Below are 27579 nucleotides of genomic sequence, written 5' to 3' on the forward strand. Positions count from 1 at the left end.
TGCAAGAGCTGTAACACACTAGCATGCATGCAGATATTTAATCTGTCAACGTGTCTGTTTTTTTACATAAATGCCTCCAAAGCAGGGATTTGTCTTCTTGTTCTTATGTGCTGCCCACTCTACCACATTTAGTAGGTGTTCAACCAATATTTTAAAATAGTTATGAGTCTCTACAGGTGAGAAATCATTTCTCCTTGTTCTTTCACAGATATTAAGGACTAGAGAAAAAGGTGGAAAGATAAACTTTTTAAACAGAAGTAATTTTCACGATGATATATGTAAGCAATGAAAAGTCAAATGGAAGAAAACTGTTTTCAAATAAATGCATGTTGTTCGAAATATAAAAGAATTAAAAGATGTCTGTATGTAGGTTTGTGTGCTATTTCCCATGGATTTAAAATATTTGTAAATTGAGCATAAAAATGAAGAGGAATGTGTAAGAATATTTGGTGGGTTTGAGAATCTAAAATTTAAAACTATATGGCTCCTTTTCACAGATTCTTTCCTTATTATCCACTTTTATAGATTTCATTCTAAACCAGTTTTGCCAGGGTGGGTACATTTTATTTTATTTTTTATCATAGTAGATAATCTTCATGGCATAATAGAATTTTCATTCTTATCCTTTGCATTCTTATCCACTAAAAAGCAACTGTGAGGGCTGAGTTGTTTGCTGTTTTCTTCTCGATTACATTTTTTATGTTAATTAATTATAGTGTATGTGGCCTTATGTTTATAGGGCAGCTTATGTTTGACATGATGAGTACGATCAACATCTTGAATAGCCAAGAAATTGCACAAGCTCTGGCAGATGGATTGATGGAGCTGTCAAAAGAAAATTCTGTAAGTGTTTCTGAGAAGAAAGAAAACAATAAAAAGCCCAACACTTAAATAAATTTTGGAGTTTGCATTTATTTTTTATTTTATTTTTTTTGTTTGTTTTGTTTATCTCTTTGGGAGAACAATTCCTCAGAGAAATTGCATCAGTTTATAAAACCAGCCACTGAGAGATTTTGGCTCCAAGATGTGTTAGGTATACAAAATAAACATATAGAAAATCTTCTAGATTATTTAAAGTTGATTACATTGTGAACTTTTTTTTAATCTTGTGCTTAATTTTATTTAGAAGTAATTTCTTTAAAAAATATGCTAGTGTCTTTACATTTCATGTAAATGTTATTCAACAGTTAAAACAATTACTATGAGGCAAAGGCAGAGAAAGCGTGAAGCTAGATACAAAAAGAGGAAGGGCAAAGGGGCCAAGATGAGAGAGGAAGGAAAAGAGAACACAAAAGAACAGAAATAAGCAAATCAGTATTGGTTGTGGACAGATGTGGGGGAAGCTTGAAGACACATGTATTCAGAAATAAGTCTTGATCATTCCCCCAGAAAAGTCAATCCACAGATCAGAAAATCATGAGGAGAGAGAGGCCAGTCTACAGAAGCCTGGCAAAGACAAAGCCAGGCTTCTAGGAAAATGAAATCGCAGCTCACTCTCAGCTTTGGGGAAGTTGGGAGCAGGGATGATATTAACATACAGGACGCTCTAGGTGATCTCAGTTTCCCAGGAAAAGATTCTCAAATCCTTCTCTTCCAGTGTTCTAATTATGCCTTGTGGGTGAATTTAACATCGTCTGGGTGTGTGTGTGCCCCCTCCCTCTCTCCTATCTGTGCCAGTTTCAGTTTGACTTCCTGGGTAATCACCAGACGTGTCCCAGGGTGAGCTGTAGTCAGGGGTGTCTGAGAAGATGTCCTCGTTAGCTGTGATTTGTCTTCTCCGTCAGGGGACTCAGCTCCACAGTACTCTAGGCAATGTCCAATGAGTAATGACCCTGGAGAGCTTTGCTGATAAAATAATCAGGAATGTTCACAGGGACAAGCCCGAGGCCTTGAAAGATCCCACAGTGTCTCTTGAAACACCAAAGAATTACTAAGCGTGTTTGGTGTAGGTTTGGTGTACATATATTGTTATCTAATTATTTAAAAATAATCTTGTATGGTATAATTTTAATGGTGCCCAACCCTACCACCTGAGAGGGAACTAAATTCAGGAGCCTCACAGGGAAGCCTTTCCTTCAGGTCATCTTCTTTCCCATGAGACACAAAGACTAGATTCTTCCTGTCCCTTTCCTCCTTTGGCTGAGGTTGGTGTGAGGCACTTTGGCTCTGAATATCTTGTGAGACCCTTCCACAAGACCTTGGCATCCTAACTATATTGTGTCTATGAGTTGAGAACCCAGAGTCTATATGGCAACTGGAATAGGTGACTAACTAGGTAGTTCTACTTACTGACCCCACCTCTAATTGAGAGGTGCGCTGGTGGTGCACGCTGCACTAGACTGCTAAGCAAAAGATCGGTGGTTGGAACCCACCAGTTGCTCTGCAGGAGAAAGATGTGGAAATCTGCTTCCTTAAAGATTACAGCCTTGGAAACTCTACGGGACAGTTCTACTCCATCCTATAGAGTCTCTATGAGTCAGAATCAACTCAATGGCAATGGATATTATGTATTATACATCTAATTAAATAACAGCCACTTGTTTTCTGGATATAAATTAATTAGGTAGAAAGCGAAAGCCAAAACTCTAAAACAAAACAGAACAAACAAACAAACAAATGACCTTATTTGATGACCTGTATTTCAAATGAATGTTTTAAATAGGAATTCTTTTTGGGGGTGAATTTTCAGGATACACCTCTGGAATTTTTGTCATCTTTTCTGCTGAAGAAATGTAGTAAAAAGAGCAACGATTTTGAAGGAAATGTTACTTTGACAGAATATGACCCAAAGCCAACATTTGGTTTACTCCTGAAGGTAAGGTTGTTGCTACAGTTTTACCCCATTGCTTCACTGTACGGACAGGCACATGTGCTTAAGGAATCCATAAACAACAATGAGGATTCTACTTGGAAAGCTTCCAACTTACCGTTTCTTCTAAGAACTTCATTTACCTGGACAATTATAAAAAAGGGCATTTTGCACTTTCATAACATGAGTAACATTTATCCCTATCAGAAATACACTACCCAGGAAAGTGGATGTTCTACTTAAGCCACTTATAAACATGAGCTGCAAGCCATGTTGACTTCAGTTACATGGTTTGGGTTATGGGAGAAGAGCTGGGCATTTGCATCTTGCTTGCCACTTATTTGGCTAAGGCCTAAAATACCCTGAAAAGATTTTTTTTTTTCATTTGTAGCCCAGGACACATTTTTGTGAAACTAAAATAGTTCTTTTTTTCTTAGTTGAGATTGCAATTTGTAAACCAATTTTGTGTCTTAGGGGAGCCCTGGTGGCGCAGTGGTTAAATGCTCTGCTGTTAGCTGAAAGATCAGTGGTTTGAACCCACCAGCTGCTCCACAGGAGAAAGATGTGTCAGTCGGCTTCCCTAAAGACTGAAAAAAAAACAGCCTTGGAAATGCTATGGGGCAGTTCTACTCTATCCTATAGGGTCTCTATGAGTCAGAATCAACTCCATGGCAATGTATTTGGTTCTTGGTTTAGGGTATCTTTAACCTTGGCCCAGATAGCCTGAGTTTGATTTTTATGTGATTTCTGCAACCACTACTTCTTACCTGTACAGCTATTGGTGTCACCACTGACTCTTCGAAGTGATTGTTTCTTTACTATAAATAATCAACACTCTTATTTATTTAAAAACGAGAATGTTCCACACAGATGGAAATTTTGGATTTTGTCAAAATTCAAAGTAAGTTTTTCCCCAGCCATAAACATAAATTTATGACAGGCTGACATGTGACACTCATAAGCTGGCTGGCTGTGGCTTGGGGACCTGGGATTCTTATACAAAGGTTTTAGGCAGCCATAAGATCAGCTGCAGCTACAAAATAAAGTTTCATTTTTGCTTGAGTAGCCTCAGGAAAAAGGAGTCTTGGTTACAAATGGATTTTATTCTTCCACCTTACAAATGGATTTTATTCTTCCACCTCTGGGCATTGAGGGGTCACCATCAGTAGCATGATCTTTGACCAGGAAGGGCAGCAGTAGTGACCATTTATCATGGTCTCTAGACATAAACATAGGGCCATTGTTCATTACTAGAGTGGGCCCCGTGATGATGCAGGCTGCCAGGTCAGGTCAATTTTTTTCTTAAATGTGCTAATAGATACGGAAACCATATCAAAGAGAGAATAAGCCATATTTAAATGTGGAGACAGGTGCAGAAAGGTATGTGGATTATGTAGGATGCGTTTTCATCGGGTGAAAAAAGGGGCAGATTTTGTAAAGTATAAGCTTTTCCTCTGACATCTTAAAAGTACCATAGCCTACTTGTGCTCAAGGGACAAGTGACAAAGCAAAGCTGAGGCTGACGCCTGTTACCAGTGAATGTGTGTGATCACACAAGCCTGTGAGGAGCTGCTGAATGATACCCTCACTGCCCTGCTTCTCAGGGAAAATGGAAGCCTCGATTTAGCTTCTCAAGTATAATGTAATTCAAAGAAAGCTGAAGGTTTTAATTTTTTTAAGCATGAAATTTAGAGAGCGGCATCAAATTTGTCAACTACTTAGTTTACTGTGTCTAGGGAACATTGTCTCCACAAGTTGGAATTGACTTGTGGGCAACTGTTTTTTTTTTCTTTTTTAGGGAATGCTATGGATAGGGTCGCTATGATTCGCAACCGACTCGATGGCACTGGGTTTGGTTTTTTTGTTTGTTTGTTTGATGGATAGGCCTGAAGGCAGCTAGCTACTAAGTACATCCTCTGGACCACAGCTTCAGACTGGTTTGAACCAGTTCAGTCATGGCAGAGAAAGCAAAACTGAAACAGACCCGAATTTTTACAATTTGGCTGATTCAAAACAATAACCGAACAGGAAAAATTACAAGTCAAAGTTCTGGAAGACTCAGAAGAGGCATAGTGAGCCCTTTCAGGAGCCTGATTCATGAGATTGGATTATTGGCAGGACTGTGGAGAGTGACACACATTCAAAGAAAAGAGGTGGGCCACCATTTCTCAGTAGGGCACTGCTGTTTCAGACTTTGCTCAAAATCCAATGGGCAAGAGATTTTGTTGCTATGCAATGCGTATGCTGCCCTTGTTTCTTAGGAGGGTATTAGGTTTCTAGTGGCGCTTTCTTGTAATTTTTCCCATTCTGCTTATCATTCCAATTCACCAAGTTTGAAAAATTTGGGTCTGTTCCAGTTTCACTTCCTCAGCCATGACTGAACCTGCCATGTTTGAAGCCTTTCTCTGGACATAGTACCACTGGCATTTGGAGAGCCCAGGTTGCCGCACACACACAGTCCTGCCTCCCAATAATCATGTCTCTATTTACTTCTTAGGAAGGAAATGATGTAGAAGATAATTCTAAGGACACAAAGTCAAGTCTCAGAAAAAACGATCTTAATTTTGAGGTGCTAGTCAAGCTGGTAAGCCAATTATAACCTGATACACATTTTTCATTTGTTTTGCTCCCAACAGTGACATTTCAGCCTTTATTATGGGCAGTTCTGGTTTTTCCTTGGAAGTTTCCCTCAGGTAGCTTAGCCTGGCCTGATGTTAAGGGCTATTTGGTGATGCTGGGGACAAGCGATGATCAGTGTGGCCCTCTAGAGTCCATGTGTCAAGGTTCCCTTCAACACTGCGTGTTACAAACCAGAAAGGAGAATCTCAGTGTAACTGCCTAACTAGATACTTCTATTTCTTTACCTACTTCAACTTTCAGGCTTCTCGAGGCTGTAAACCTAGAAAGGCATTATGCTTTTCCTATGAGCTCTTATTGCTTTTTTATAGGAGAGAAAGCTCCAGATGGACTCAGCAGAAAAGCGAACCAGAGTTGTCAGGGAGCTCTTACTGAGTGAGAGGAAATATGTGCAGATGCTGGAAATTGTGAGAGATGTTTATGTAACTCCAATGAAAGCAGCATTGTCATCAAACAGAGCAATTCTGAGTGCTGCAAATATCCAGATCATTTTCTCTGATATTCTGCGGATTTTAAGTCTCAACAGGTAAACCCTCAAAAAGTATTTTTAAAAATATTCATTATGTAGTAGAAGGAACCCATACATGGTTGTTTCAGATGGTACATGGAGGCTCAGTCATTCTCTGCCCCTCTTGGGGACCTTGACCTTCTTACAGAAGAGAGGGGATCCTCACCACATCATTCCCCAGGCTGAGACCAGTAGTGCTGATTCTTAAGGGCTTACCTTTTCCCAAACTCACAACCATGGTAAAAGAAGAGGAGTTCAGTGCTTGGGGATTCTGGAATCAATATGTTGTACTTGCAAGAGGCAATGGGAAGGAGACCCATATAGAGCCATTCTTAATCAGCAGTGTTTAGTTGAGCAATTGGAAAGAAACAGAAGAATTTAGTGGGTTTAAGTCACGTGGTGACTTCACTTAGAGAACCCATGGCTGGGAGTCAATAGCAGCATATATTTTGAGTTTATAATATGAGAGAGAAAAAAGTGATTATTCCCATTGGTAGTAAGGTAAGGCAAACTGAAGTTGCATTTCTCTGCCAGTAACTAGGTAGGCAACTTGGAACAAGCCCCTTATCCTCTCTGGGCCCCAAATACTACAAAATGAAGAGGTTGAAATAGACTTCTTCCCACTTTCAAGGCTAGTGATCGCTGAATAAGTGATTATCTTAGACCCAAAGGGGAAATGGGCCAAGTGAGGGTCATAGCATTTAGCTGTTGAAATCAGTTGAGCACTGTCCTCTGAGGACTGCAAGAAACCTTTACCTGCTGCCTGTTTGGGAACGTGGGAATGGGACGTGCTGGGCAGTTCTACTGAGGCCAGCCCGTATGCTGGGGTTCTATTCTCACACCTATTCCTTCAACTCAAGGAATCAAGGTGAAGAGCTGCGATTCCACCCCAGTCAACCTACTTCCTCATTTCTCAGCTCCTCCTCTCCTGTCACATCTCACCGCTCTGTGCCAAGACAAATGTACCTGACAAAAGTCCTGCCCTAAATGAGGCTGAAAGAGCCTGCGCTGACAGAACTCATTTATTTTTCAAGGTTATGGGTTATGACTACTAATATTTCATGGCCCTGCTTTTCTCATATTACAGGCAGTTTCTAGATAACCTGAGAGACAGACTACAGGAATGGGGCCCAGCTCACTGTGTGGGGGAAATATTTCTAAAGTTTGGAAGCCAGTTGAACACATACACCAATTTCTTCAACAACTACCCTGTTGTTCTGAAAACTATTGAGAAGGTAAATGTGTTGGCATCCTGTCATGATACTAGACCTTCTGAGCCTGAAAGAAGTTTTCTGTGCAATCCAAAAGACTAGAGTCAATAGGAAAAGCTTCTTCCCTACTCTCAGCTTCCAGGTCTCCTCCGAATACTGTGAGCTCTTTGAGGACAGGACCCTTGATTTCTTTCATTTTGTACACTAGGGGCTAGCACAGCACTTGGCACAGAGCAGTGCCCAGGAACTTGTTGAACTGAACTAGTCCTCGTACAAACTGCCATGCTCTCGTCTGCCCAGACACCCTGTGGCTCAGCTACAGGAAAATGTTGAACAGTTGGATGGAAACAAGATTGTGAGCTCTGATCCTGTGTGACCTTGATGAATTCAGGTCTCTTACCTGGAAAATGCATTAATAATCCAAGTATTTCTTGGAATAAGAATATTCAACTTCGGACATCTCACTATGCAACAAGGAATTTCTTTGGCTTACATTCCCTGAAGAGTTAACCCTGGAGATTGTGAGCACTTTTCTGTTGTGACTTATGTCATTTTTCAGTCTGGGCAGGAATATTCAACTCCTTCCTGCATCACTTGCTGCCCTGGTTGAGATCTCTTCTGATTTGTACAGGATCTCTCTTTCTCTCCTCAGTTTGTATCCTGTGACACAGTAGGGCACTCGGCCAGGTGACTGCAGCTATGGCCACCTGACTGTACTGGGGCCTTGAAAGGAAGGCCTGGGGGCTGGGAGGCCTCTGGACAATTCCTGACCCCAGACACCTGCCCTTTGTAGTGCTCCACCCACCCCACCCAGGGATGTTAGTCATTGCTGGGCAGCGTGATTATATAAAAGTTGCATGAACAAGGTATTTCATAGAATTGGCTTTGAGGTCAAGCATTAAAGCATCACATATCAGAAACAAATAACTTTCTCCTTAAATATGTGCTTAAAGAGCTGCCTGTATTTCCATTGCAAACTGGAGCCAAAATTTTTATGTTGTTGTTGTTAGGTGCCGTTGAGTTGGTTCTGACTCATAGCAACCCTATGTACAACAGGACAAAACACTGCCCGGTCCTGCACCATCCTCACAAGCCAATGATTGTGTTTGAGCCCACTGTTGCTAATGCTGTGTCAATCCTTCTCGGTGAAGGTTTTCCTCTTTTTCTCTGATCCTCTGCTTTACCAAGCATGATGCCCTTCTCTAGAGACTGGTCCCTCCTGATAGCATGTTCAAGTACCTGAGATGAAGTCTCACCACCCTTGCTTCTAATGAGCGTTCTGGCTTTATTTATTCCAAGAAAAAATTTGTTCATTCTGCTAGCATTCCATGATATAGTCAATATTCTTTGCCAGCACCATAATTCGAAGGCATTAATTCTTCTTCGATCTTCCTTATTCATTGTCCAGCTTTCGCATGCAAATGAGGTGATAAAAAATACCATGAGCTCAGCTGCTAACCAAAAGGTCGGCAGTTTGAATCCACTAGCCATTCCTTGGACACCCTATGGGGCAGTTCTACTCTGTCCTGTAGGGTTGCCATGAGTCAGAATCGACTTGAAGGCAACGGGTTTTTTTTTTTTTTTTTTTTTTGGTTGGTTCAGGCATACCGTAGTCCTCAAAGTGACATCTTTACTTTTTAATAACAATACTATTTCATTAGCATAGGATGTGCATGTAAGCTCTCAATAAATGTTATCTATTGACATTGTTGTTTTGCTTTATTGACATTACTGAAATCAGTGAATACTTGATTTCTGGGAATTAGCATTACTGACATCTTTTAGGCATGTATCTTTTCTGAGTAAAAGGAAGCTACTTCTTGGGTGCTCTAATGGTGATGAATGAATAAATTTAAAAGCAGATATTATATACAGTGTAGCACCTTTATAATGCTAGTATGGAAAATATGATTAACAGTAGTATTAAAAGTGAAGGCTATTCATAATCTCTTTCCCCCCAGAAAAACCCATTACCATCGAGTCGATTCCGACTCATAGTGACCCTATAGGACAGAGTAGAACTGCCCCACAGAGTTTCCAAGGAGCGCCTGGCAGATTTGAACTGCCACCCCTTTGGTTAGCAGCTGTAGCACTTAACCACTACCCCACCAGAGTTCCCAATCTCTTATTGTAAGGAAATAATACTTACTACATGAAAAAAAAAAAAATTTTTTTCATGACAGGCACTTTATGTATAGAATTTTTTCTCACCATACTTTTGTAAGTTAGGTACGATACCCTTTTTTCAGATGAGAAAGCTGAGGCTCAGAGAAGTTAAGTAACTTGACAAGGTCACACAATCTTAATTATAATGCAGGCCTATCTGGTTGCAAATTTTGTTCTCATTTGTCTATGCTGATTAAGTTTAACGAATATGGTTAGGTCTACTAAAGTCCCTGGATGCAAAAGTTTAACCCAAAGGTTGGAGGTTCGAGCCCATCCAGAAGTGCCTTGAAAGAAAGACCTGGCTATCTACTTCTAAAAAATCAGCCATTGAAAACTCTATGGGTCACAGTTCTATTCTGACACACATGGGGTCACCGTGAGTTGGAATCGACTCAACGGCAACTTTTATTTTTAATGGTACGATTAATACACTATACCTAATTTATTAGTAAGACCTCAATAGCACTAATAAAACTTGGACTGGTTAGATACAGATATTGCCCTTTTGCTTTGAGTGTTCCATAGGTCATGCTTGCCTGGTGGAACAGAAGACTTCACAGTGGTCTCATAGGACAAAGTTTTGATGATGTAATGCTCACCTTTTAGTGCCGAGAAATGATACCAGCATTCCGAGCTTTCCTGAAGAGGCATGATAAGACCATTATTACCAAAATGCTGAGGTAAGATCAGAAGGAGGGCTCAGCAGGGGCTCCCCAAAGACAGAGCATTCCTTGATCTTCTCTTTGCCTTTCTCTGTGCCTTGTACAGCCTGCCTGAGCTGCTTTTGTACCCCTCCCGAAGGTTTGAAGAATATATTCATCTTCTCTATGCTCTGAGGCTTCATACTCCTGCAGAACACATTGACCGTGAGGATCTGACCACTGCAATTGACCAAATCAAACAATATAAAGGCTATATAGATCAGGTTGGTGGCTGATAAGAATCTGTGTCCTTTAAAAATGTTGCGATACTTTTGTAGTACTCTTAAAGATCCTGAAATACCTTCTCCTTTTCTGGTGGTGGTCTTTCCTTCAAACAGTCTTTCATCCTTTTCATGCTAAATCAAAGTTGTGTTCAGCGATTTTGAGTACTAACGGTATTTATTCTAAGCCAAACATCATAAGACTAAATGTTTTAAGATACCTAGACAATAAAAGCTTTGTTTATGTGAAAGTTTGAAGAATAGGGTATTTAAACTGATTTTTCCGGATAACTAAGGAAAAAAAAAGTCAAATCCTTTGATTCCAAAAATACTTTTTAATGTATTTATTAGCTGGCCTACCTCAGTAAGTACTCTGAACATAGGGACTCTCCAAGAGAGAATTCAGCATTTTGGAGTGTAGCACTAACACCCTGAACATATATCATCACTGTCATGTGTATTATGTCAGGAGTCTGGCCTGAATGTAAACTGAGTTCTCACTACACCCAGAAGATGCTTCATTGAATACAATCTTGTTGCTTGCCTCTTTGTTTTAAAACATGGGGTATAGAAAATTGAGATTTTTATTATAGTTTATGAGAATACCAAGACATACATCAAGTACCATAAAATATTTTAATCAATTTCTTCTCTGTATAAAAATTTTACAATTTTAGTTTACCTAAAATCACTTTACTTTCTAGGTGAAGCAAAACATCAATCAGAAAGACCAGCTGTCAGACATACAGAGAACCATCTGGGGGTGCCCTGTACGTATTCTGATGCACTTGCTAAACCCCCTGCTCATGAACATGACATTAACATTGGCAAAAGGAGATTCAGGTTCAGCTCACATTTGCTCACTGCTTGCTTGCGGGCCAGGTGCTGCCAAGCTCTCACATATCACATCCTTGTTATCTGTAAGAATGCTGTCTAGGAAGAGGCACAGTTGGGCTTCACCTCATTGCTTTTCATCCCATCACTTTTCTGCTGTCTTAGTTCCTTGCTAGGAGTCCCTGGGTGGCCCAAACATTAATGCACTAGGCTGTTAACTGAAAGAGTAGTGGTTTGAGTCCATCCAGAGGCACCTCAGGAGAAAGGCCTGGTGATCTCCTTCTGAAAAATCAGCCATTGAAAACTCGATGGAGCACAGTTCTACTCTGATACACATGGGGTCACCATGAGTCCTGGTCGACTTGGTGGTAACTGGTAGCTCCTTACTTGGTATTACTAGGATCATGCCCCCCTTTGAGGAAAGGGGCTATGTCTTCTACTTGTTTGCTGTCTCCCCGCATAGTACCTGGCACAAGAATTTGCAAGCTGAGGATATCCAAAATTTTAGAAGTCCTCTGTTGGCTATCTGTTGTTAACAGAATACTATCAGGCCCCACCCTACCTATTAAGCTTTCTGATTTCCCTACCACCTTATGCCCACACCACACAGATCTACTCACCATTCTCCAATGTTAGCCTCTCTTCACACCTTTGTGTTTTGCTCATACTCTTCCTTCTCTCAAACTGCCTTCCTTTCCTGCTCCATGTGATCTAGTCATCCTTTAAAAGTCCAGTTCAATTACCATCGTCTTTGTAAAGTTTCCTCCAATATATCCAGCTGTGAGCTGCTCCTTCCCAGGTGTTCTGCAACATCGTGAACATCCCTGTCACATTTTATCGCAATCATTTGTTCACAAGACTGTGAGCTCCAGCATGTATGAGCTATGCTTACCCGTCTTCTATTCCCACACCTAACTTAGTGGCTCCATTAGGTATGAGCTACGTCTTCTAGTCCCACACCTAACTCAGGGTCTGACACATAGTAAGAGCTCAACATATGAATTATATTGAATGAAAACATCAATTGAAGATACTATTTTTATTTGGTCAAATTTAGGAAGCAAGATAGAGTTTTGTCACAATTTATATCTGCGTATTTTGGTAGGGAAGGAGAAGTACAGTTGGTTGGATTGCAAAAAGGCCAAATTCTTGGAACTAACGGAGCCCACAGAACTTGTAGCCCGCACTTCTCTCTCTGCATCACTTTTCACACCAAGCAGCATTTTCCATGGCCTCCATCAGTACAAGCGCCTGCCTTCTTAATCTGTACAAATCTATTCACTTCCTTTCTTGACGGATCCTCCTTACTGTCCCCCCTCCCCCCACATTTTGTTTTTGCTATTAGGAATGCATTTATAAATAAAACAAGAATTTAAATAGTTTTGAAAATTAGACGTCTTCAAATAGTTTTCATTGTAAGTTCTGTGATCTTTCTAAGGAATGAAACAACGAAAGCATTCACTTTAACAATGAAAACACTCACTTTCTTGGAATGAACTGAGTGCTAGTCAACAATTCCATATACTGGGATATAAAATGGTTCTGTAGTAGTGGGACTTTTTTTTTTTAATTTTATTTTAAATTTATCTATGTTTCTCATTTTGTTTTTGATTTCATAGACTCTGTCGGAAGTAAACAGATATCTGATTAGGGTTCAAGATGTAGCTCAACTTCACTGCTCTGATGAGGAAATAATTTTCTCTTTAAGGTAAAAATCAGCAACTCTCCTAAGGCTGTGAGCTCCTTAAAAGAGGGTGACTATGTCTTATGCTATGAGTCGGAATCGACTCGATGGCATTGGGTTGTGTTGGGATGTCTTATTCACCTTGTATGGCAGACATCCAGTACAATGTCTGGCATATGTAAGGCTTACAATAAATGTTTGTATTGAATTGAAAAGTTACATCCCTTCCCTCACCCCCTGCCCCACACACACCTAAATGCACGCTTCTGAGATGATGTACGGTTCTTCATTGCCTTACTCTCATTGTAGGCAGCTTCTGGGTAGGATGGGAGAAAGTAAATTGTCTCCACAGAAGCAGAAATTCTGAAGGTTGGTCACCTTCCTACTGAGGAAAAACCCAAGCATCATGGGATCTCACACCAATGATTTGTTCAGCTGTAAGAAATAGAGACTATTTCATTATCTTCAGATAGTTATTGAGGTCAGGATTAAAAATTACCCCACCGTATGTAGTATGCACAGTGCTCATAGTAAGTAGTATAGGAAACGAAAGTTGGAAAAGTGTCGATTTCCATAAGCTATATCCCCCTTTTTCCTTTAAAACAATGGTGGGGAAATTTTTCTGTAGAGTCAGATAGTAAATATTTTAGGTTTTGTGGGCTAAATGATCTCTGTGGTAACTACTCGACTTTGCCATTGTAGTGCAAAAGCAGCTACATAAGCAGTACAGTACATAACAAAAAATATATTCCTAAACAATACCGTACATAAATGAACTGGCATGACTGTGTTCCAATAAAACTTTATTTACAAAAACAGGCAGTGAGCCATAGTGTGCTGACCCTTGCTTTAGAAGACCATTTGTCAACTTATGTTCTCCATATTAATGACAAAGATAATGACTCAACAAATAGCAACCAAATGGAGTGGAATTAACTCCTTTAAGTTCAATAGCAAAAATACAAATTGATTTTTTCTGTTACTTCAATGAAACATTTCTAGGAATGTTTCCCAAAGGCACAGGGCAGGGGGGTAGGAGAAAGAAATCAGCCCCATCTCCCTACCCTACCTGAATGATTCTTAAATGAAAATCAAATCACATAATTGTGATCAGTTTTCCCATTGTCACCATGTCTTGTTTAGTTTTTTCAGTAGAAATAGGAAAAAAGCTATAATGATGAGGACAACTAGTTACCAAACCAGCAATTCCAAACTGCTAGGGATTGCTCCAATTTTTATTACTAGAATTCAGACTTCTGTCTTCTGTATTTGGACAAGAGAGTACATCTGAGGCTCTGAGACTAATGCGGGAATGCTAAATTTTCTTACTCTCTAATTACAAAGTACATTTTTATTTGAATAGGTACCTTCTCAATGATTTGCCAAGCAATAGATATTAATGTAACTTTATATTCATATTTGAAATTAAGTAAATGCAAAACAGGCTCATATTCTAAAAGATGTCACATAGAATATTTAGCCTGCAACCTTGCTTTCTGTTGTTTTAGAAAAACATGTAATATCCAAGAAATGACATTCCTATCATTTCCATCAGGAATTTCTACTTAGAAACTTACTCTACTTATATTTATACATACAGTGCTGACTCACATGCGTATAAGGCTTTACAGCTTACCCTATATTTTAACTCCTCTCATTCGAAGTAATCATTACAATCACTTGGTGAGGCAGGGAGGACAGGAGCCATGTTATTACGGATGAGGAATCTGGGCTGAAATAAATTGCCCGAGGTCACAGAACTAAGTGTTGTTGTATGCCCTTGAGTCCAATCCGACTCAGTGACCCTGTAGGGCAGAGTAGAATTGCCCCATAAGGTTTCCCACGTTATTATCTTTATGGGAACAGATCACCAGGTCTTCTCTCCCATGGAGCCCATGATAGGTTTGAACTGCAAACCTCTCCTTTAGCAGCCGAATGCTTAACCACTGCGCCACCAGGGACTAAGTGCTGATTTAGAATTCAAACCAGGCTTCAGTGTACATGCACTGCTCTATCCACTCACTGCTCAGATCAGCTGGTGGAAAGAACTGAGCCTTCCTCGTAATAAACTCACCAGACCAAAGTCTTTTGAAGAGCATAAGTATTTAATTTTTAGGAGGTCCCAGTTATGTAATTTACCTTCTGTCATTTGTGCATTTTTAATTCTGTTTGATACAGAGCTTTGAACTGGTTCTCCATGGCTCAGTCATGGCTGAGGAAGGCTCAGCAGAACAGACTTGAACTTTTAAAAATTTGGGTGAACGGTAATGATAACCGAACGGGAAAAAGTACGATCAAAGCCCTGCTAGAAACTTATTCTCCCTTTTAGAAGGCAAAGGCAGCATATGCATGGCATAGCAACCAAATTTCTTGCCCATGGGATTTTGGACACAGTTGGAAACCCAAAGATGGTAGCCAACCACGCTACTTTGGATGTGTGTCGCTCTCCACAGTCCTGCCAATAATACGATTTCACGTATCAGGCTCCTGAAAGGGATCACTATGCCTTTTCCAAGTCTCCCATTTCAGGGCTTCAACCAGTCATTTTTCCTGTTCTGGCTACCGAGGCTAATCACCCAAATTGTAAACATTAGGGTCTATTCCTGTTTTGCTATGTAGGCCATGACTGAACTGGTTCAGACAGGTCCAAGCACTGGTTTGATGCACTATTTATGCCGAAAATTAGGTCCCCTAGTTTTGTTCCTATGTTATCTTCCAGGAACTTTATAGTTTTAGCTTTAGTGCTTAGGTATGTGATCCATTTTGGGTTAGTTTCTGTGTATGGCGTGAGGTATGGATCCTGTTACGTTTTTCTGCAAATGCGTATTGTTTTGTCAGCACCGTTTGTTAAAGAGCCTGTTTCTTCTCCATTGAATAAAACTTGACGCTTTGTCAAAGATCAGCTACCCATAGACAGATGAATTTACTCCTGGATTCTTAATTCTATTCCCTTGGTCTAGTCTGTCACTGAACCAAATATCAGGCTGTTTTGATTACTGTGGGTGTATAGCAAGTTTTGAGACTGGGAAGTGTGATGCCTCCTTTGTTTTTCAATATTGCTTTAGCTATTCAGGGCCTCCTTTCTTTCCATATAAAGTTGGAGATTAGTTTTTCTATTTCATGAAAGAACGTAGTTGGGATTTGGATTGGGATTGCATTGTATCTATAGATGGCTTTGGGAAGTACTGACATTTTCACTATGTTAAATCTTCCAATCCCTGAGCATGGAATGTTTTTCCATTTATGTAGATCTCTTTTAGTTTCTTACAGTAGTGTTTTATAGTTTTCCTTGTATAAGTCTTTTACATTCCCAGTTAGGTTTATCCCTAGGTTTTTTTATTCTAACCATTTGGAGGTCTGAATTGACTCTTATCCCAGGGATCCAAAAACCTGCTATGATCCCTCTGTCAGTGTGGCTATATGGGGGCTAGGTGGCAGAGATTTAGCTCAGGAGGACCAATGGCCTACTATTGTCTATGACAATGCTTGTGTCCTTAAAACTCCTTTTAAAGATTTATGTATTTATAGAAGTTGGGCCTTTATGTCTCTTGGGCAAGCTAATGCAATAAACCACCACAAAAACACATCCAGAATGCAGTTAAGAATTTAAACAAGAGTAGATCTGTTCTGGAAACCCTGGTATCGTAGTGGTTAAGAGCTACAGCTGCTAAGCAAAAAGTCAGCAGTTCGAATCCACCAGGCGCTCCTTGGAAAGTCTATAGGCAGTTCTACTCTGTCCTATAGGGTTGCTATGAGTCGAAATCGACCCAATGGCAACGGATTTGGTTTAGATCTGTTTCATTTTGCTGAGTCATCAAACCTATTTGTAAATCAGCAAAGAAACCCTATCCAAGTTCTACCCTGAGCGTTACTTCTTCATGAACAGAGGCTTTCTGAAACACTACTAGGATCCCTGGAAACCCTGGTGACGTAGTGGTTAATCGCTACGGCTGCTAACCAAAGGGTCAGCAGTTTGAATCCGCCAGGTGCTCCTTGGAAACTCTGTGGGGCAACCCTGTCCTATAGGGTTGCTATGAGTCGGAATTGACTCGACGGCACTGGGTCTGGGTTTACTAGGATCCCTAGTTTCCACTTCAGGAGTCTCTTTCTCTCATTATACATATGTATATACGTGATATATATATAATGAGTGACACATACATATATATACTCATAATCAGATTGAAATAATAATAACCTCTTTGTGTGTTTATCTTTCTCTCACTCATGTCCTCAGATTACAAGGGACTTCAGCTCTAAGCTTGAAGCCTGCTCCTTCCTTTCCCTAGACCAACCACCTACCTGTTCCAAGTGGGTTACAAAACCAGAATTCTCTTTCATTTACCCCTTACGAAGGGAAAAAATGAACAGCTATTTACTATAGCAAATCCTTTCAAAACCATGTCTTCAAAGCATCCTCTAGGCACACACCCTGATATTTCAGGTAACACACCAAGGTTTCATTACAGCCTTAAACATTTTTCTAAACTGAAAAAGAAGTAATTGTTCTTTCAGTAATATGGTAAAAATACTGGCCCCCTCAACAAGAAGAAGAAAGGGCAAGAATATAGTTTTTTTTTTACCCATTTAAAGCTGGCCATTTACCACATATAGCCCATCACACACAGGTCTAAAATGCACCCACATTCCTCACTTCCTCTCTTCCTCATCCTTAGTTCTCGTCACTCCATTGTTTTGAAAACAACCTACCAGCTTGATCTATTACATTATTTCTTTCAGTATATCAAAATATCAGTAAATGTGAAGCACTCCATTCCCTCCAGCTTAAATCATAATCACAGAGGCTTAGGTAAGGGAAGGAAATGTTTGAAAGAAGAGTAGGCTCTAGTGGTCGGTGAACACTGCATTTCTGTTTATCTACACACCTGACATGTGGATAACCTAACACTTCCAGACAGTTGAACCGAGAGTACCCCGTAAAATCGTTTAACTCCCTGATCCAATCCTTCCCTAGTTCTTAGGCACAGTTGTAACTACTAAATGACTCAGGTGCCTCGCTGGTCAAAGTGCGGTCTACATATCAGCAGTACCGGTATCACCTGGGAGCTTGTTAAAAATGCAAACTATGAGACCACCCCAGCTCTACTAAACCAGAACTTGCATTTTAACAAAATCTCCACGTAACTCAGGTGCACATTAACATTTGCACAAGTCAGAGACATTCTCATATAAAGAGAATTATAAACGCAAATTACATCAGTCACTATAGAGAACCACCTAGAATCCTCTGATAAAAATACACTGATCCTTTGACCAATCAATCCTACTCTTGAGCATTCTAATAGGGACATATGTATGGAATTTGTTTATATGAAAAGAATGTTTACTGCAACATTGTTCAGACAGTGGGATTATGAAATACTTGTTCAATGGACAAGCTCAAACCATTCCATCAAGAACCTTGATGGGCCACAACACAGGCCTGAGGCAGAGGGGGCACTAATCCCATTGGAAGGAAAATTAGACTGAGGACTACATTGAGCCATTCAATAGGTCTGTGGTGGGAAAAAAGCCTTGATTATTGACTTATCAATTTATAGGTGGTTAATTTTTTAATCAGGTGGGAAAGCATGTTATGTGTTTATTAAAACTGCCCTCTCTCCATTTTCACACAGGCGCTACGAACACATCCACGATCTCAGCCTTTTCCTCTTCAACGACGCACTGCTGGTTTCCAGTCGGGGCACGTCTCATACTCCATTTGAAAGGACATCAAAAACAACCTACCGGTTCATTGCATCAGTGGCCCTGCATAGGTTGCTTGTAGGAGATATTCCAGATTCCAAATGTATATATATTTTTTCCTTCCAAGAGATACCTTTAGAAAGCTATATTATATAAAACTCATTAGCTATTAAAGTAGAGAAGGACTGTAATTATAATTGCCAGTTTGCAAATAATTCCCAAAGTATTAGGATTACATTACACAATGTAAACTTTCGGCTACCTCTGAAATAGCAAAAGAAAGGATTACTGGTATTATCAGACACACACCCTCAACATTAGGAAAACAGCTTTTGAAAATTACAAAGGTAGGCATGACCCCACATCATCACGAGTTCTTTGAAGTAGTTCAAAATGAGAGCTGGAGCTCTAAACCACTAATGTATGCTGCCTCTAGGTATTACAGCCTTGAAGCACTACTTCAGACTTTTATTTTTTCATTCTACTAGGACTGATTATTAAAGATCTGACTATACCTTTTCTTCCTTAATTAAGTTCATATTTAAATTGGGAGTTTTTCTATAAAGGAATTAACAGATTTGCAAAGGATGTTTAATAACTCAAACATTTCATTTATAATCACTTAAATATAAATTTCACTTGTTACAGAAAGAAATCCTACTTAAACCTACTTGCCTATTTTTGGTTATTATCTTACACTCTATTTTCCAAGCTTAAAAGGATCCATATCTCTGTCTCTGTCTGTTAGGCCAGACAATCTGAGTGTCACATCTCTCATTCCAGTGTTTTTCATTGCATGTGAAGGCAAGACTTAAGGTTAAAGCTGGAACCAAGATCTCAGAGAAGGAACTAACCTAAAAAAAAGGCTGCTTCCCACTAGCTTCAGCCCCATTTAAAATCTGACTCTGAGAAAGAAACGAATACCAAGCTCAGGGAATTAGTAATACCACCTAGAAGTCAAACTCAGGTAAAAAGGGTGTTACCCCTGTTAAGTACTGGGTATGCTTAAAGACTTTATGAAGCGTGCTTCCTTTCACCTCTTCTCCCACTGTAATCAGCTCTGCCGATGTCAAAGCATGGTTATGTAACCTAATAGATGCTAGGCAATCAGCCAAATAGTTTTTAATTCTGTTGTTGGCCCTCACACCAAAGTAGTCTCAGTCTAGCTCTTAGTATCTTCATCTCCAATAACTACTAGTAAAAACTTTTCCTAGTTCCAGTTCCTTTTGGAGACGCTGAGAACTAGAAATTAAAGAACATTACATCATCTATCATTTGTTGTTATGTGCCATTGCGTCGGTTCTGGCTCATAACAACTCAAAACAACAGAACAAAACACTGCCCAGTCCTGCACCATCCTCACAATTGTTATACTTGAGCCCATTGTTGCAGCCACTGTGAATAAAAATTAAAAATAATTGCTCAATAATTTATAATATAAACACAAGATTATTTTAGATTACGGCATATTTGAATTATTCAGTAATTTCAGGAAGTTATATTCTAACCTGGATTTATATTTGTTTTGAATCTCTACTTTTAGTTTAAAAAATTTTAAAATATATTTTCAAGAATTTTAAAACATTTTCCCCTTTTCTTTTGTTACCAGCAAAGATTAATCTACCTCAAATATTTTTACAGATACCAAGAACGCATTTATTCTGCAAGGTCCAAAACACGGATGGATTTGTGCTACAGAAGCTGAGGAGGATAAATTCCTATGGCTGTCAGTACTCCAAAACGCAATCAAAAGTAGTGTGGAGAAGTGAGACTGGAGTTAAAGGAAACGTCAGGGTAACAAATCCCCCTGGCAAAGACAGACAACATGTTCTTTCTGTTCTGGAAAATCCAGTCAAAGGCAGAACGAGTATTTGTCATCGACGACAGGAGGGTGAACTAGGATGCTCGATTTAGTCCTCTCCAACTTTTAATCATCCTATGCTCAGTTATGTGGACTGCACAAGAAGAACACTTTGAGTCCAAAAATTTGAATCACTTTCCTTGGCAGTTATTTTTCCTGGACAATATTATTTAGAGTCATTGGACTGACTAATCCTAAGACACAGCAAGCATATTGTGTTTATAGTTTTGCTTTATGATTAGTGAAAAATAAAATCAGAAGGAAAGTTGTTTCTTAAATGACCAGTCTAGAGAAATATTTTAATTTTTTGGTGATTATCTTTTTCATTAAACAATTACTGACTTAAAAAATATTTTTAAGAAATATAAATGGCAGTTTATTTACTCAAAACCTTACCATACATAGCCTTAGGATGAATGTACTCTTTTAGAGAACATTAAAAAAATACCGCCATGCACAAAGTACTCAAAAGTTTTCCGTAACTTTAAAACGCTTTTTGTTGGGAAACTGAATTCTTAGACCTTCCAAATAAGCTTTAAAAATATCTGTGACATTATTAAATTAGAATTGGATAAAAAAGAAAAAGGAAATCCAGCAAAACTTGATTGTAATGGAAATCAATGAAATAAAAATGAAAAAATTAAAAGACAGTTCTGTTTTAAAAGAGAGGACACAGTAAGACAGTGTTAAGTAGTTTTCTGAGTTTTTAAAGCCTTCATTTGATTATTTTAACAAATTGAAGTCATAACCTGTTGACCACTTGAAACTGTAGCTGCTGCATGTGGCAGTAATATCCTTACCTAGTCAACGCTCGATGAAAGCAAAATTCATCTTGGAAGCTTTAGGATCTCAGTTTCCTTTCTGCTCCATGTTCTTGTTTAAGGTAATAGAAAGTACTGGTCCAATCTAGGCTACTTAAACATTTTCTTCTTCCAACAATGAAACACAAATTCCTTCGAAATTTTAAAAATTTAAACCCTTGTTAAAAAATGTTCAAAATTTAAAATATTGTGCTGTTTCATTAGTGTAAAAATCACATAACTGCTAGTTCTGATTCTGTTAAGATATATTCTGCAGTTTAACATCTACATCCCACAGAGTAAGCCACTGAACGGAATATTTACTGTTAGTCAAGCAATGAATGCAAATTTACATATGTGATCAAAAGGTATATATGGTGTAACACACAACAGATCCTAAGGCTGTGTATCACCCTGAATAGGACACGCTCCAGGAGCTCTTTGTCAACAGGAAACAGCTGACTATATGGCAAAGGAATGGTGACTAGGCAGCTGAGGGCGAACTAGAAATCTTGAGGAATTTCCATTTGTTTGGTAAATAATTAATGTCCTTGTAAGTTTAAAATATATTACTTGCAAATAATCTCTGTAAAGACTGAGGGGCATAAACTTTAAATAAAGATAAGTGTATAAATCATGCAAAAAAAGCAGTGATGTTTTCAAGTGGACAGTACCTGTGTTGTGGTTCCACACCTTCCCTTCCCCTCCAGGGGACAATTAAGAAAGGCCTGTTTTCATAGTTACCTCATAATTTATACGACTGCTGCTAAGTTAAAATCTCACATAAACACTTTCAGACACTGGTGAAATTGATCAAGTTTTCACAAGGAAAATATGAAATCTAGTCCCCAAGCTGATCGAGGAAACCCTGGTGGCATAGTGGTTAAGTGCTATGGCTGCTAACCAAAGGGCTGGCAGTTCGAATCCGCCAGGCGCTCCTTGGAAACTCTATGGGGCAGTTCTACTCTGTCCTATAGGGTCGCTATGAGTCAGAATCGACTTGACGGCACTGGGTTCTGGGAGCTGATAGAGAAATCTGAAAGCACCACGTGACTCCTGGAGACTAGTCATTACTGCAGAGAGGAAGACTTTTCTAGTAATTAGCTTGTGGGAGAAGAATGCCTTATCCAGGATAGTTCTTTCAATTCAGAAGTTAAATAGGAAATTCATTTTAAAGATTTGTACAGAACAAATAGAGATGCTATATGTAAAATATTAAACCTAAAAGAGAACAAATTCACAGTTAATTTTATTGGGTTTTCCTTTCACAAAGATTTTTCAGTCTGCACTTGAAAAGTAAATGAGAAGCCCGTCCTGTAAATCAAATCAGAGTGAGGACTTGGCCATGTAAGTACAGTGGACCAAGGTATTCTTAATGCTACAGAATAGCAGTCTACCAACAAACACAATACACCCTCCAGAAAAAAATCATCCTGACCCTTTTATTGTTGAAATTAAAAAATAAAAGATACTTCCATACAATGGTGAACATATAGGGCAAAACAGAATCATAAATTTAATGTTGAATTAAGCAGTGAGCTGAATGTCTGGGTCTTCAAATTGGCTTTGGACCCAAAACCGCTTAAAAATGGGTATGTTCACAGTTAACGGCAACTGGCTTATAGGTGAGAGAACGGTCGAAGTTGTTCCAGTTGAACTTCCAGGGAAATTCTCTCCTCAAGAACATCCTGGAAAAGATACAAAGGCCAAGTTACATATCCAAGTAGATAACACTGAAGGCGCCTGTAACAACAGCCCCGCTTCAATCCAAGTACATAACGCTGAAGGCGCCTGTAACAACAGCCCCGCTTCAAGGAAACAATTCAAATTGGTTACGAAGATTGATAGGGGACAGCTGTTCCTATTTTAAAAAGAAACTTCACTTTAGAAAGGTAGCTTCTTTATGCATTCATAATATTTAAAATATGATCCTAATGATTAAAATCCTTTTCTTATTATATAAATCAGGGTAGCAAAATGCTTTTTTTTTGTCTAATGGATAGAAAAGTCAATACTGGCGATTGATATGTATGAACGCATGGATTTTGCACAAAGTGAAGTGTCGATGAATCACTTAACACAGATTCTTTTCCTCGTGATTATATCCGAATAGCAACTCCTGCATCTCATTTTGGGTTTCAGTTTCACAAAGAATAAATTCATCTTGCACTGAGAGTTTCTAATCGCTGTTGAGTTTGAGCAGTTTCTTCACATAACCACTAAATCCTAGTCTATTTACTTTTTTCCTTCTCTATCATACAGATGGAAACTCTGGTGGCACAGTGGTTAAGAGCTATGGCTGCTAACCAAAAAGTCAGCAGTTTGGATCTACCAGGCACTGCTTGGAAACTCTATGGGGCAGCTCTACTCTGTCCTATAGGTCGCTATGAGTTGGAATCAACTCGTTGGCACCGGCTTTGGTTTTGGGTTTTATCATACCGATAGTATCTAGTTTTAACCAGAATTACCTCTTCCTATTTGGAACCGGACTTCCTATTTTCTGTTCTCAGAAGTAATGAAGAGTGACTTTTTTTTAAAACAGTTCCTTTATACTTCTTTCCATGGGTTTCCATAGTGCTTCAGAAAAACATGCACAAACAAATTTTTCATCTTTAAGGCATGGCACCAGCTAAAGCTTGCCCTTAGTTTTGCATTCTTCCTTTCCGATGGACCAAATTCATAACCATACAACTACAAATGCCTTTTCCTTTGATCAAAGATTGAAACAAGAGTATCACTCATTCAACAGACATTTACAGAATGCCAAACATGTGCTGGAAACCCTGGTGGCATAGTAGTTAAGAGCTATGGTTGCTAACCAAAAGGTCAGCAGTTCAAATCCACCAGGTGCTCCTAGGGAACCATATAGGGCACTTCTACTCTGTCCTATAGGGTCGCTAGGAGTTGGAATTGACTCGATGGCAATAGGTTCGGTTTTTTTAAAACACATGCTTGGTTTTGAGGAGAGACAGGATGGCTGTACGTTTACCTAGGATAGTCCCAGTTTATGCCTGATGTCTTGGTCTAATTATTAGTACACCCCTGCCTGTTTTCTTTTAAAAGTGTCCTGATTTGGACAATTCATAATATGGCCACTCTGAACAGAAATGATTGTGGTTCACCCTCCAGGAGTTCAGTTTAGTAGGACAGAGATAGCAATGACAGGACAGGGTGATCACTGCTAGATGAGGGTATGAACAGGATGTTATGGGAAGGAGCTAACTGTGTGTTCACTTTATGTTTCCATGGACTCTTTTCCCGTCATCTTTGTGGTTTATAAACTTGCTTCTCAAAGTGGCATCAACAGAGCAGCCGCATCTCTATAACCTGGAAGCGTACTGAAAAATGCAGAATTCTTGGCTGCACTCTGGGCCTACTCAGTCAGAACAAGCACTGTAACATGACTCCAGGCTATCTATGTACACATTGAGGTTTAAGACGCACTGGCTCATAAGACATGAGTGCTTAATAATGTTGGTGAACCATAAGTGAATCTGGGGGTAATTTTTATTCTTAGGGATTCAGAGAAATCATGGTTAACCCTGTTAAAAAAAACCCATTGCCATCCAGTCAATTCTGACTCATAGCGACCCTACAGGACAGAGCAGAACTGCTCCATACAGTTTCCAAGCAGTGCCTGGTAGGTTCAAACTGCCGACATTTTGGTCAGCAGCTGTAACTCTTAATCACTGTGCCACCGGGGTTTCCTCATGGTTGACAGGAAGTAGGAAAAACAAGCCTGTACCTCTCAAATATTAGATGGCTGATATACCAAATGATAATACACCTGCAGAAAACATACTTGCCATAAACGTTATTTCTATTTAAGGACTCTTTTTTTCTTTTTCTACCTGTAAGAATATCTGAATTGCCTCCACCCTCTTCTTCTTTAGATTCGTTTACAAACCAAAACCAAACTTGTTTGTTGCCTTTGAGTTGATTCTGCCTCATGGTGACCCTACAGGATAGAGCAGAACTTTCTCATAATGTTTCCAAGGAGAGGTTGGTGGATTCGACCTTTTGGTTAGCAGCCAAGCTCTTAACCATTGTGCCACCAGGGCTCCATAGATCTGGTTAAGTCCCTTTAATAGAATCTGAATTATCTTTGATGAAAGGGTAAACTAACAGTTGTCAAATATTCTGAGCATTAAATAAAGTTCAGAGAGCCATGCATGTGATCTCAAAGGTGCCTAAGGTCACATTTCTTCTCTTTCAGGTTTCTTTATGAAAGCTGACAAACATTATACAAATAAATAAATAAAAACAAAAACCAGTTGTCATGGAGTCTATTCTGACTCATCGCAACCCCATGTGTTGCAGAATACAACTATGCTCCATAGGGGTTTCAAGGGTGTGACCTTTCGGAAGCAGGTTACCAGGCTTTTCTACAGAGGTGCCTCTGGGTGGGTTTGAACCACCAACTTTTCGGTTAGTAGTTGAGTGCTTAACATTTGTCCCACCCAGGGTCTCCTGTGATGCCTTACATATATGTGGGACAAAGCAATGCATGCCAGAATTCAGCAAAAAAAAAAAAAAAAAATGCTTTTATCCTAAAAAATTCAAAGACTCATAAAAAATTTAAACACACATTTCTCTAGCTATGTGGAAACTTTCATACAAGCATGAGAATTGTTAAATCATCTCTAAGTTCCCCTTCAGCTCTGAGATTCTCTGAGTTCATGGAATTTCCCAAGGAAAATTCAGAAATTACATTACCTTTAACTGTTGCTGCAATTCACTATTCAATCTGGCCAAAACTGTGTTGGTTTCCTTATTTCGTCTAATTGATGCCTGAATAGCTTTCTTATCTTTCCCAACAGATCTGAGAACATAAAGCAGGCAAAAAAACAACCTTCACTTCTTATCTTTAAATTCTCTCCATTCTTCCAGGATCTATTTCTAAACATGGAAAGTAGAAGGAGCATTTTTTTCCTTATTAACATAGCTCAACCTCGCTTGTTCAGTTTCAATGGTCAGTCAAAAGTATCCAAGCTCCAGAAGCTTAAGATTATTGTTGTTATTGTTTTAATTAGTTTTCTTTTATAGACTCACCTTAGTTTAAGTTAAATAGAGAGACAGTCTAGAACATATATCAGAATAATTCTTCCATAAACGGCCAGGCTTTGTGGGCCATATGGTCTCTGTTGCATAGTCTTGTTCTTTGTTTTTCCTTTCTTCTTTTCAAAAATGTAAAAACTATTCTTATTCTTAGCTCAGGGGCCATACAAAAACAGGCCATGGGCCAGGTCTGGCTTATCAGCCTTGGCTGGCTCACTCCTGGTCTAGAACAACCATAGTTAAAAGTATCAGTATTATACCACACTATTAACTTTAAAAAAAGTGTGCTTCAGGGCTTGTGATGGGGGTAAAAATGGAATTGGAACTGAATTTAATAATGTAGGGAAAAGAAGGAAAGAAAATTCTATTAATAAACAAGAAAGATCTCAAAGAAGAAGAATTAAGGACCTTTTCTTAACTAAAAAACTAGTCTGATCATAATTCTTTTCAGTTTGACATTTTTAATAGTTGTGCTTTTTGCTCCTAGTAATTAAATGTGTTTAGGAATCGCTTTGATTACCTAGGAATAGAAGGTTGTGAGGCAAGAACAGCAGCTAAGACACCTGTCTTTTGTGTATGTTCATCGACTTCTGGCCTTAATTCATCTTCTGATTTTAATCTTCTTCGAACAGGTTTAGGTGGTGGAGCAAGAGGTGTTGTGCCTTTGCTCTAGAAGACAAGAAATTCCACTTATAATGAGCACTTCTTGGCGGCTTTCACAGTCAGTCAGCACTCTGACATCATTTGCTTTCTTTAAGCTGCTGGCTCTCTGAAAATTAAAAGCCACTTTCCCTACTTGGAAACAATTTATAAATATGTAGCAACAGCTAACTTAAATTACAATGGGAAAGGATGGTCCTGGTTGACATCAAATCATGAATGCAATCTATAATACAACTTTTTTTAGAGTATCATAAACTCCTTGAGGTTCAAATCTGATTCAAGACTGTAAGACTTTAACAGAAACATGGTGCATGCTCAGTATATGCCTGTTCACTAAGCAAAAGGAGCCTCCAGAAATATGCGTCCATTATCATCATAGGATTCCCTATTAAGAAATCCTAAAGTACACAATCTTAATGACTAAAACAATTTATAATAAAGAAGTAGAAACCTAGGCAACACCAAAAAAAAAAAAAAAATCAACCACCAGTAAGATACAATTTAGAATCCTTGAGAACAACTGTATATTTTATTGGGGATTAAATCTGTCCCCAACAGAATCAACTGTCACCTCTTTAATTAAGTGCTATTTTTTGATTTGTTGCTGTGAGGTAAAAAACATACACTTTATTAAACAACAACAAAAAAATCCAGAAGTACTAATGTAGTAAAAAATAAAAAAGTTTCCACAAAGTAGAATTTAAGTACTTTTCAGTAACA

The 27579-nt window shown here is 39.0% G+C and overlaps 2 protein-coding genes across 9 annotated transcripts in view; one reads left to right on the forward strand and one right to left on the reverse strand.

Annotated features, from left to right (window-relative positions):
* ECT2L (epithelial cell transforming 2 like) overlaps positions 1-21781 on the forward strand; it is a 71296-nt gene extending 49515 nt beyond the window's left edge. Inside the window, exons 11-20 of the mRNA XM_003403985.4 lie at positions 740-843; positions 5307-5393; positions 5758-5972; positions 7042-7189; positions 9938-10011; positions 10100-10256; positions 10958-11023; positions 12707-12795; positions 18408-18580; positions 20119-21781. Coding sequence (XP_003404033.2) covers positions 740-843; positions 5307-5393; positions 5758-5972; positions 7042-7189; positions 9938-10011; positions 10100-10256; positions 10958-11023; positions 12707-12795; positions 18408-18580; positions 20119-20246 — 1241 coding nt within the window. The 3' untranslated portion in view covers positions 20247-21781. The remainder of the gene's footprint in view (positions 1-739; positions 844-5306; positions 5394-5757; positions 5973-7041; positions 7190-9937; positions 10012-10099; positions 10257-10957; positions 11024-12706; positions 12796-18407; positions 18581-20118) is intronic.
* Positions 21782-22564: 783 nt separating this feature from the next.
* The window catches only part of REPS1 (RALBP1 associated Eps domain containing 1), an 82514-nt gene continuing 77499 nt past the window's right edge, over positions 22565-27579 (reverse strand). For 7 of the 8 annotated variants that reach the window (XM_010589263.3, XM_010589332.3, XM_023553753.2 and 4 more), the window contains 3 exons: positions 26717-26865; positions 25855-25960; positions 22565-22826 (listed from right to left, as the gene is read on the reverse strand). In XM_010589263.3, the coding sequence (XP_010587565.2) occupies positions 22758-22826; positions 25855-25960; positions 26717-26865 (324 nt within the window). In that variant the 3' untranslated portion in view covers positions 22565-22757. The remainder of the gene's footprint in view (positions 22827-25854; positions 25961-26716; positions 26866-27579) is intronic. The other variant, XM_064291414.1, reaches the window with a different exon arrangement.

The sequence above is a fragment of the Loxodonta africana genome, chromosome 1 (genome assembly GCF_030014295.1).
Source record: "Loxodonta africana isolate mLoxAfr1 chromosome 1, mLoxAfr1.hap2, whole genome shotgun sequence".
Lineage (NCBI taxonomy): Eukaryota > Metazoa > Chordata > Mammalia > Proboscidea > Elephantidae > Loxodonta > Loxodonta africana.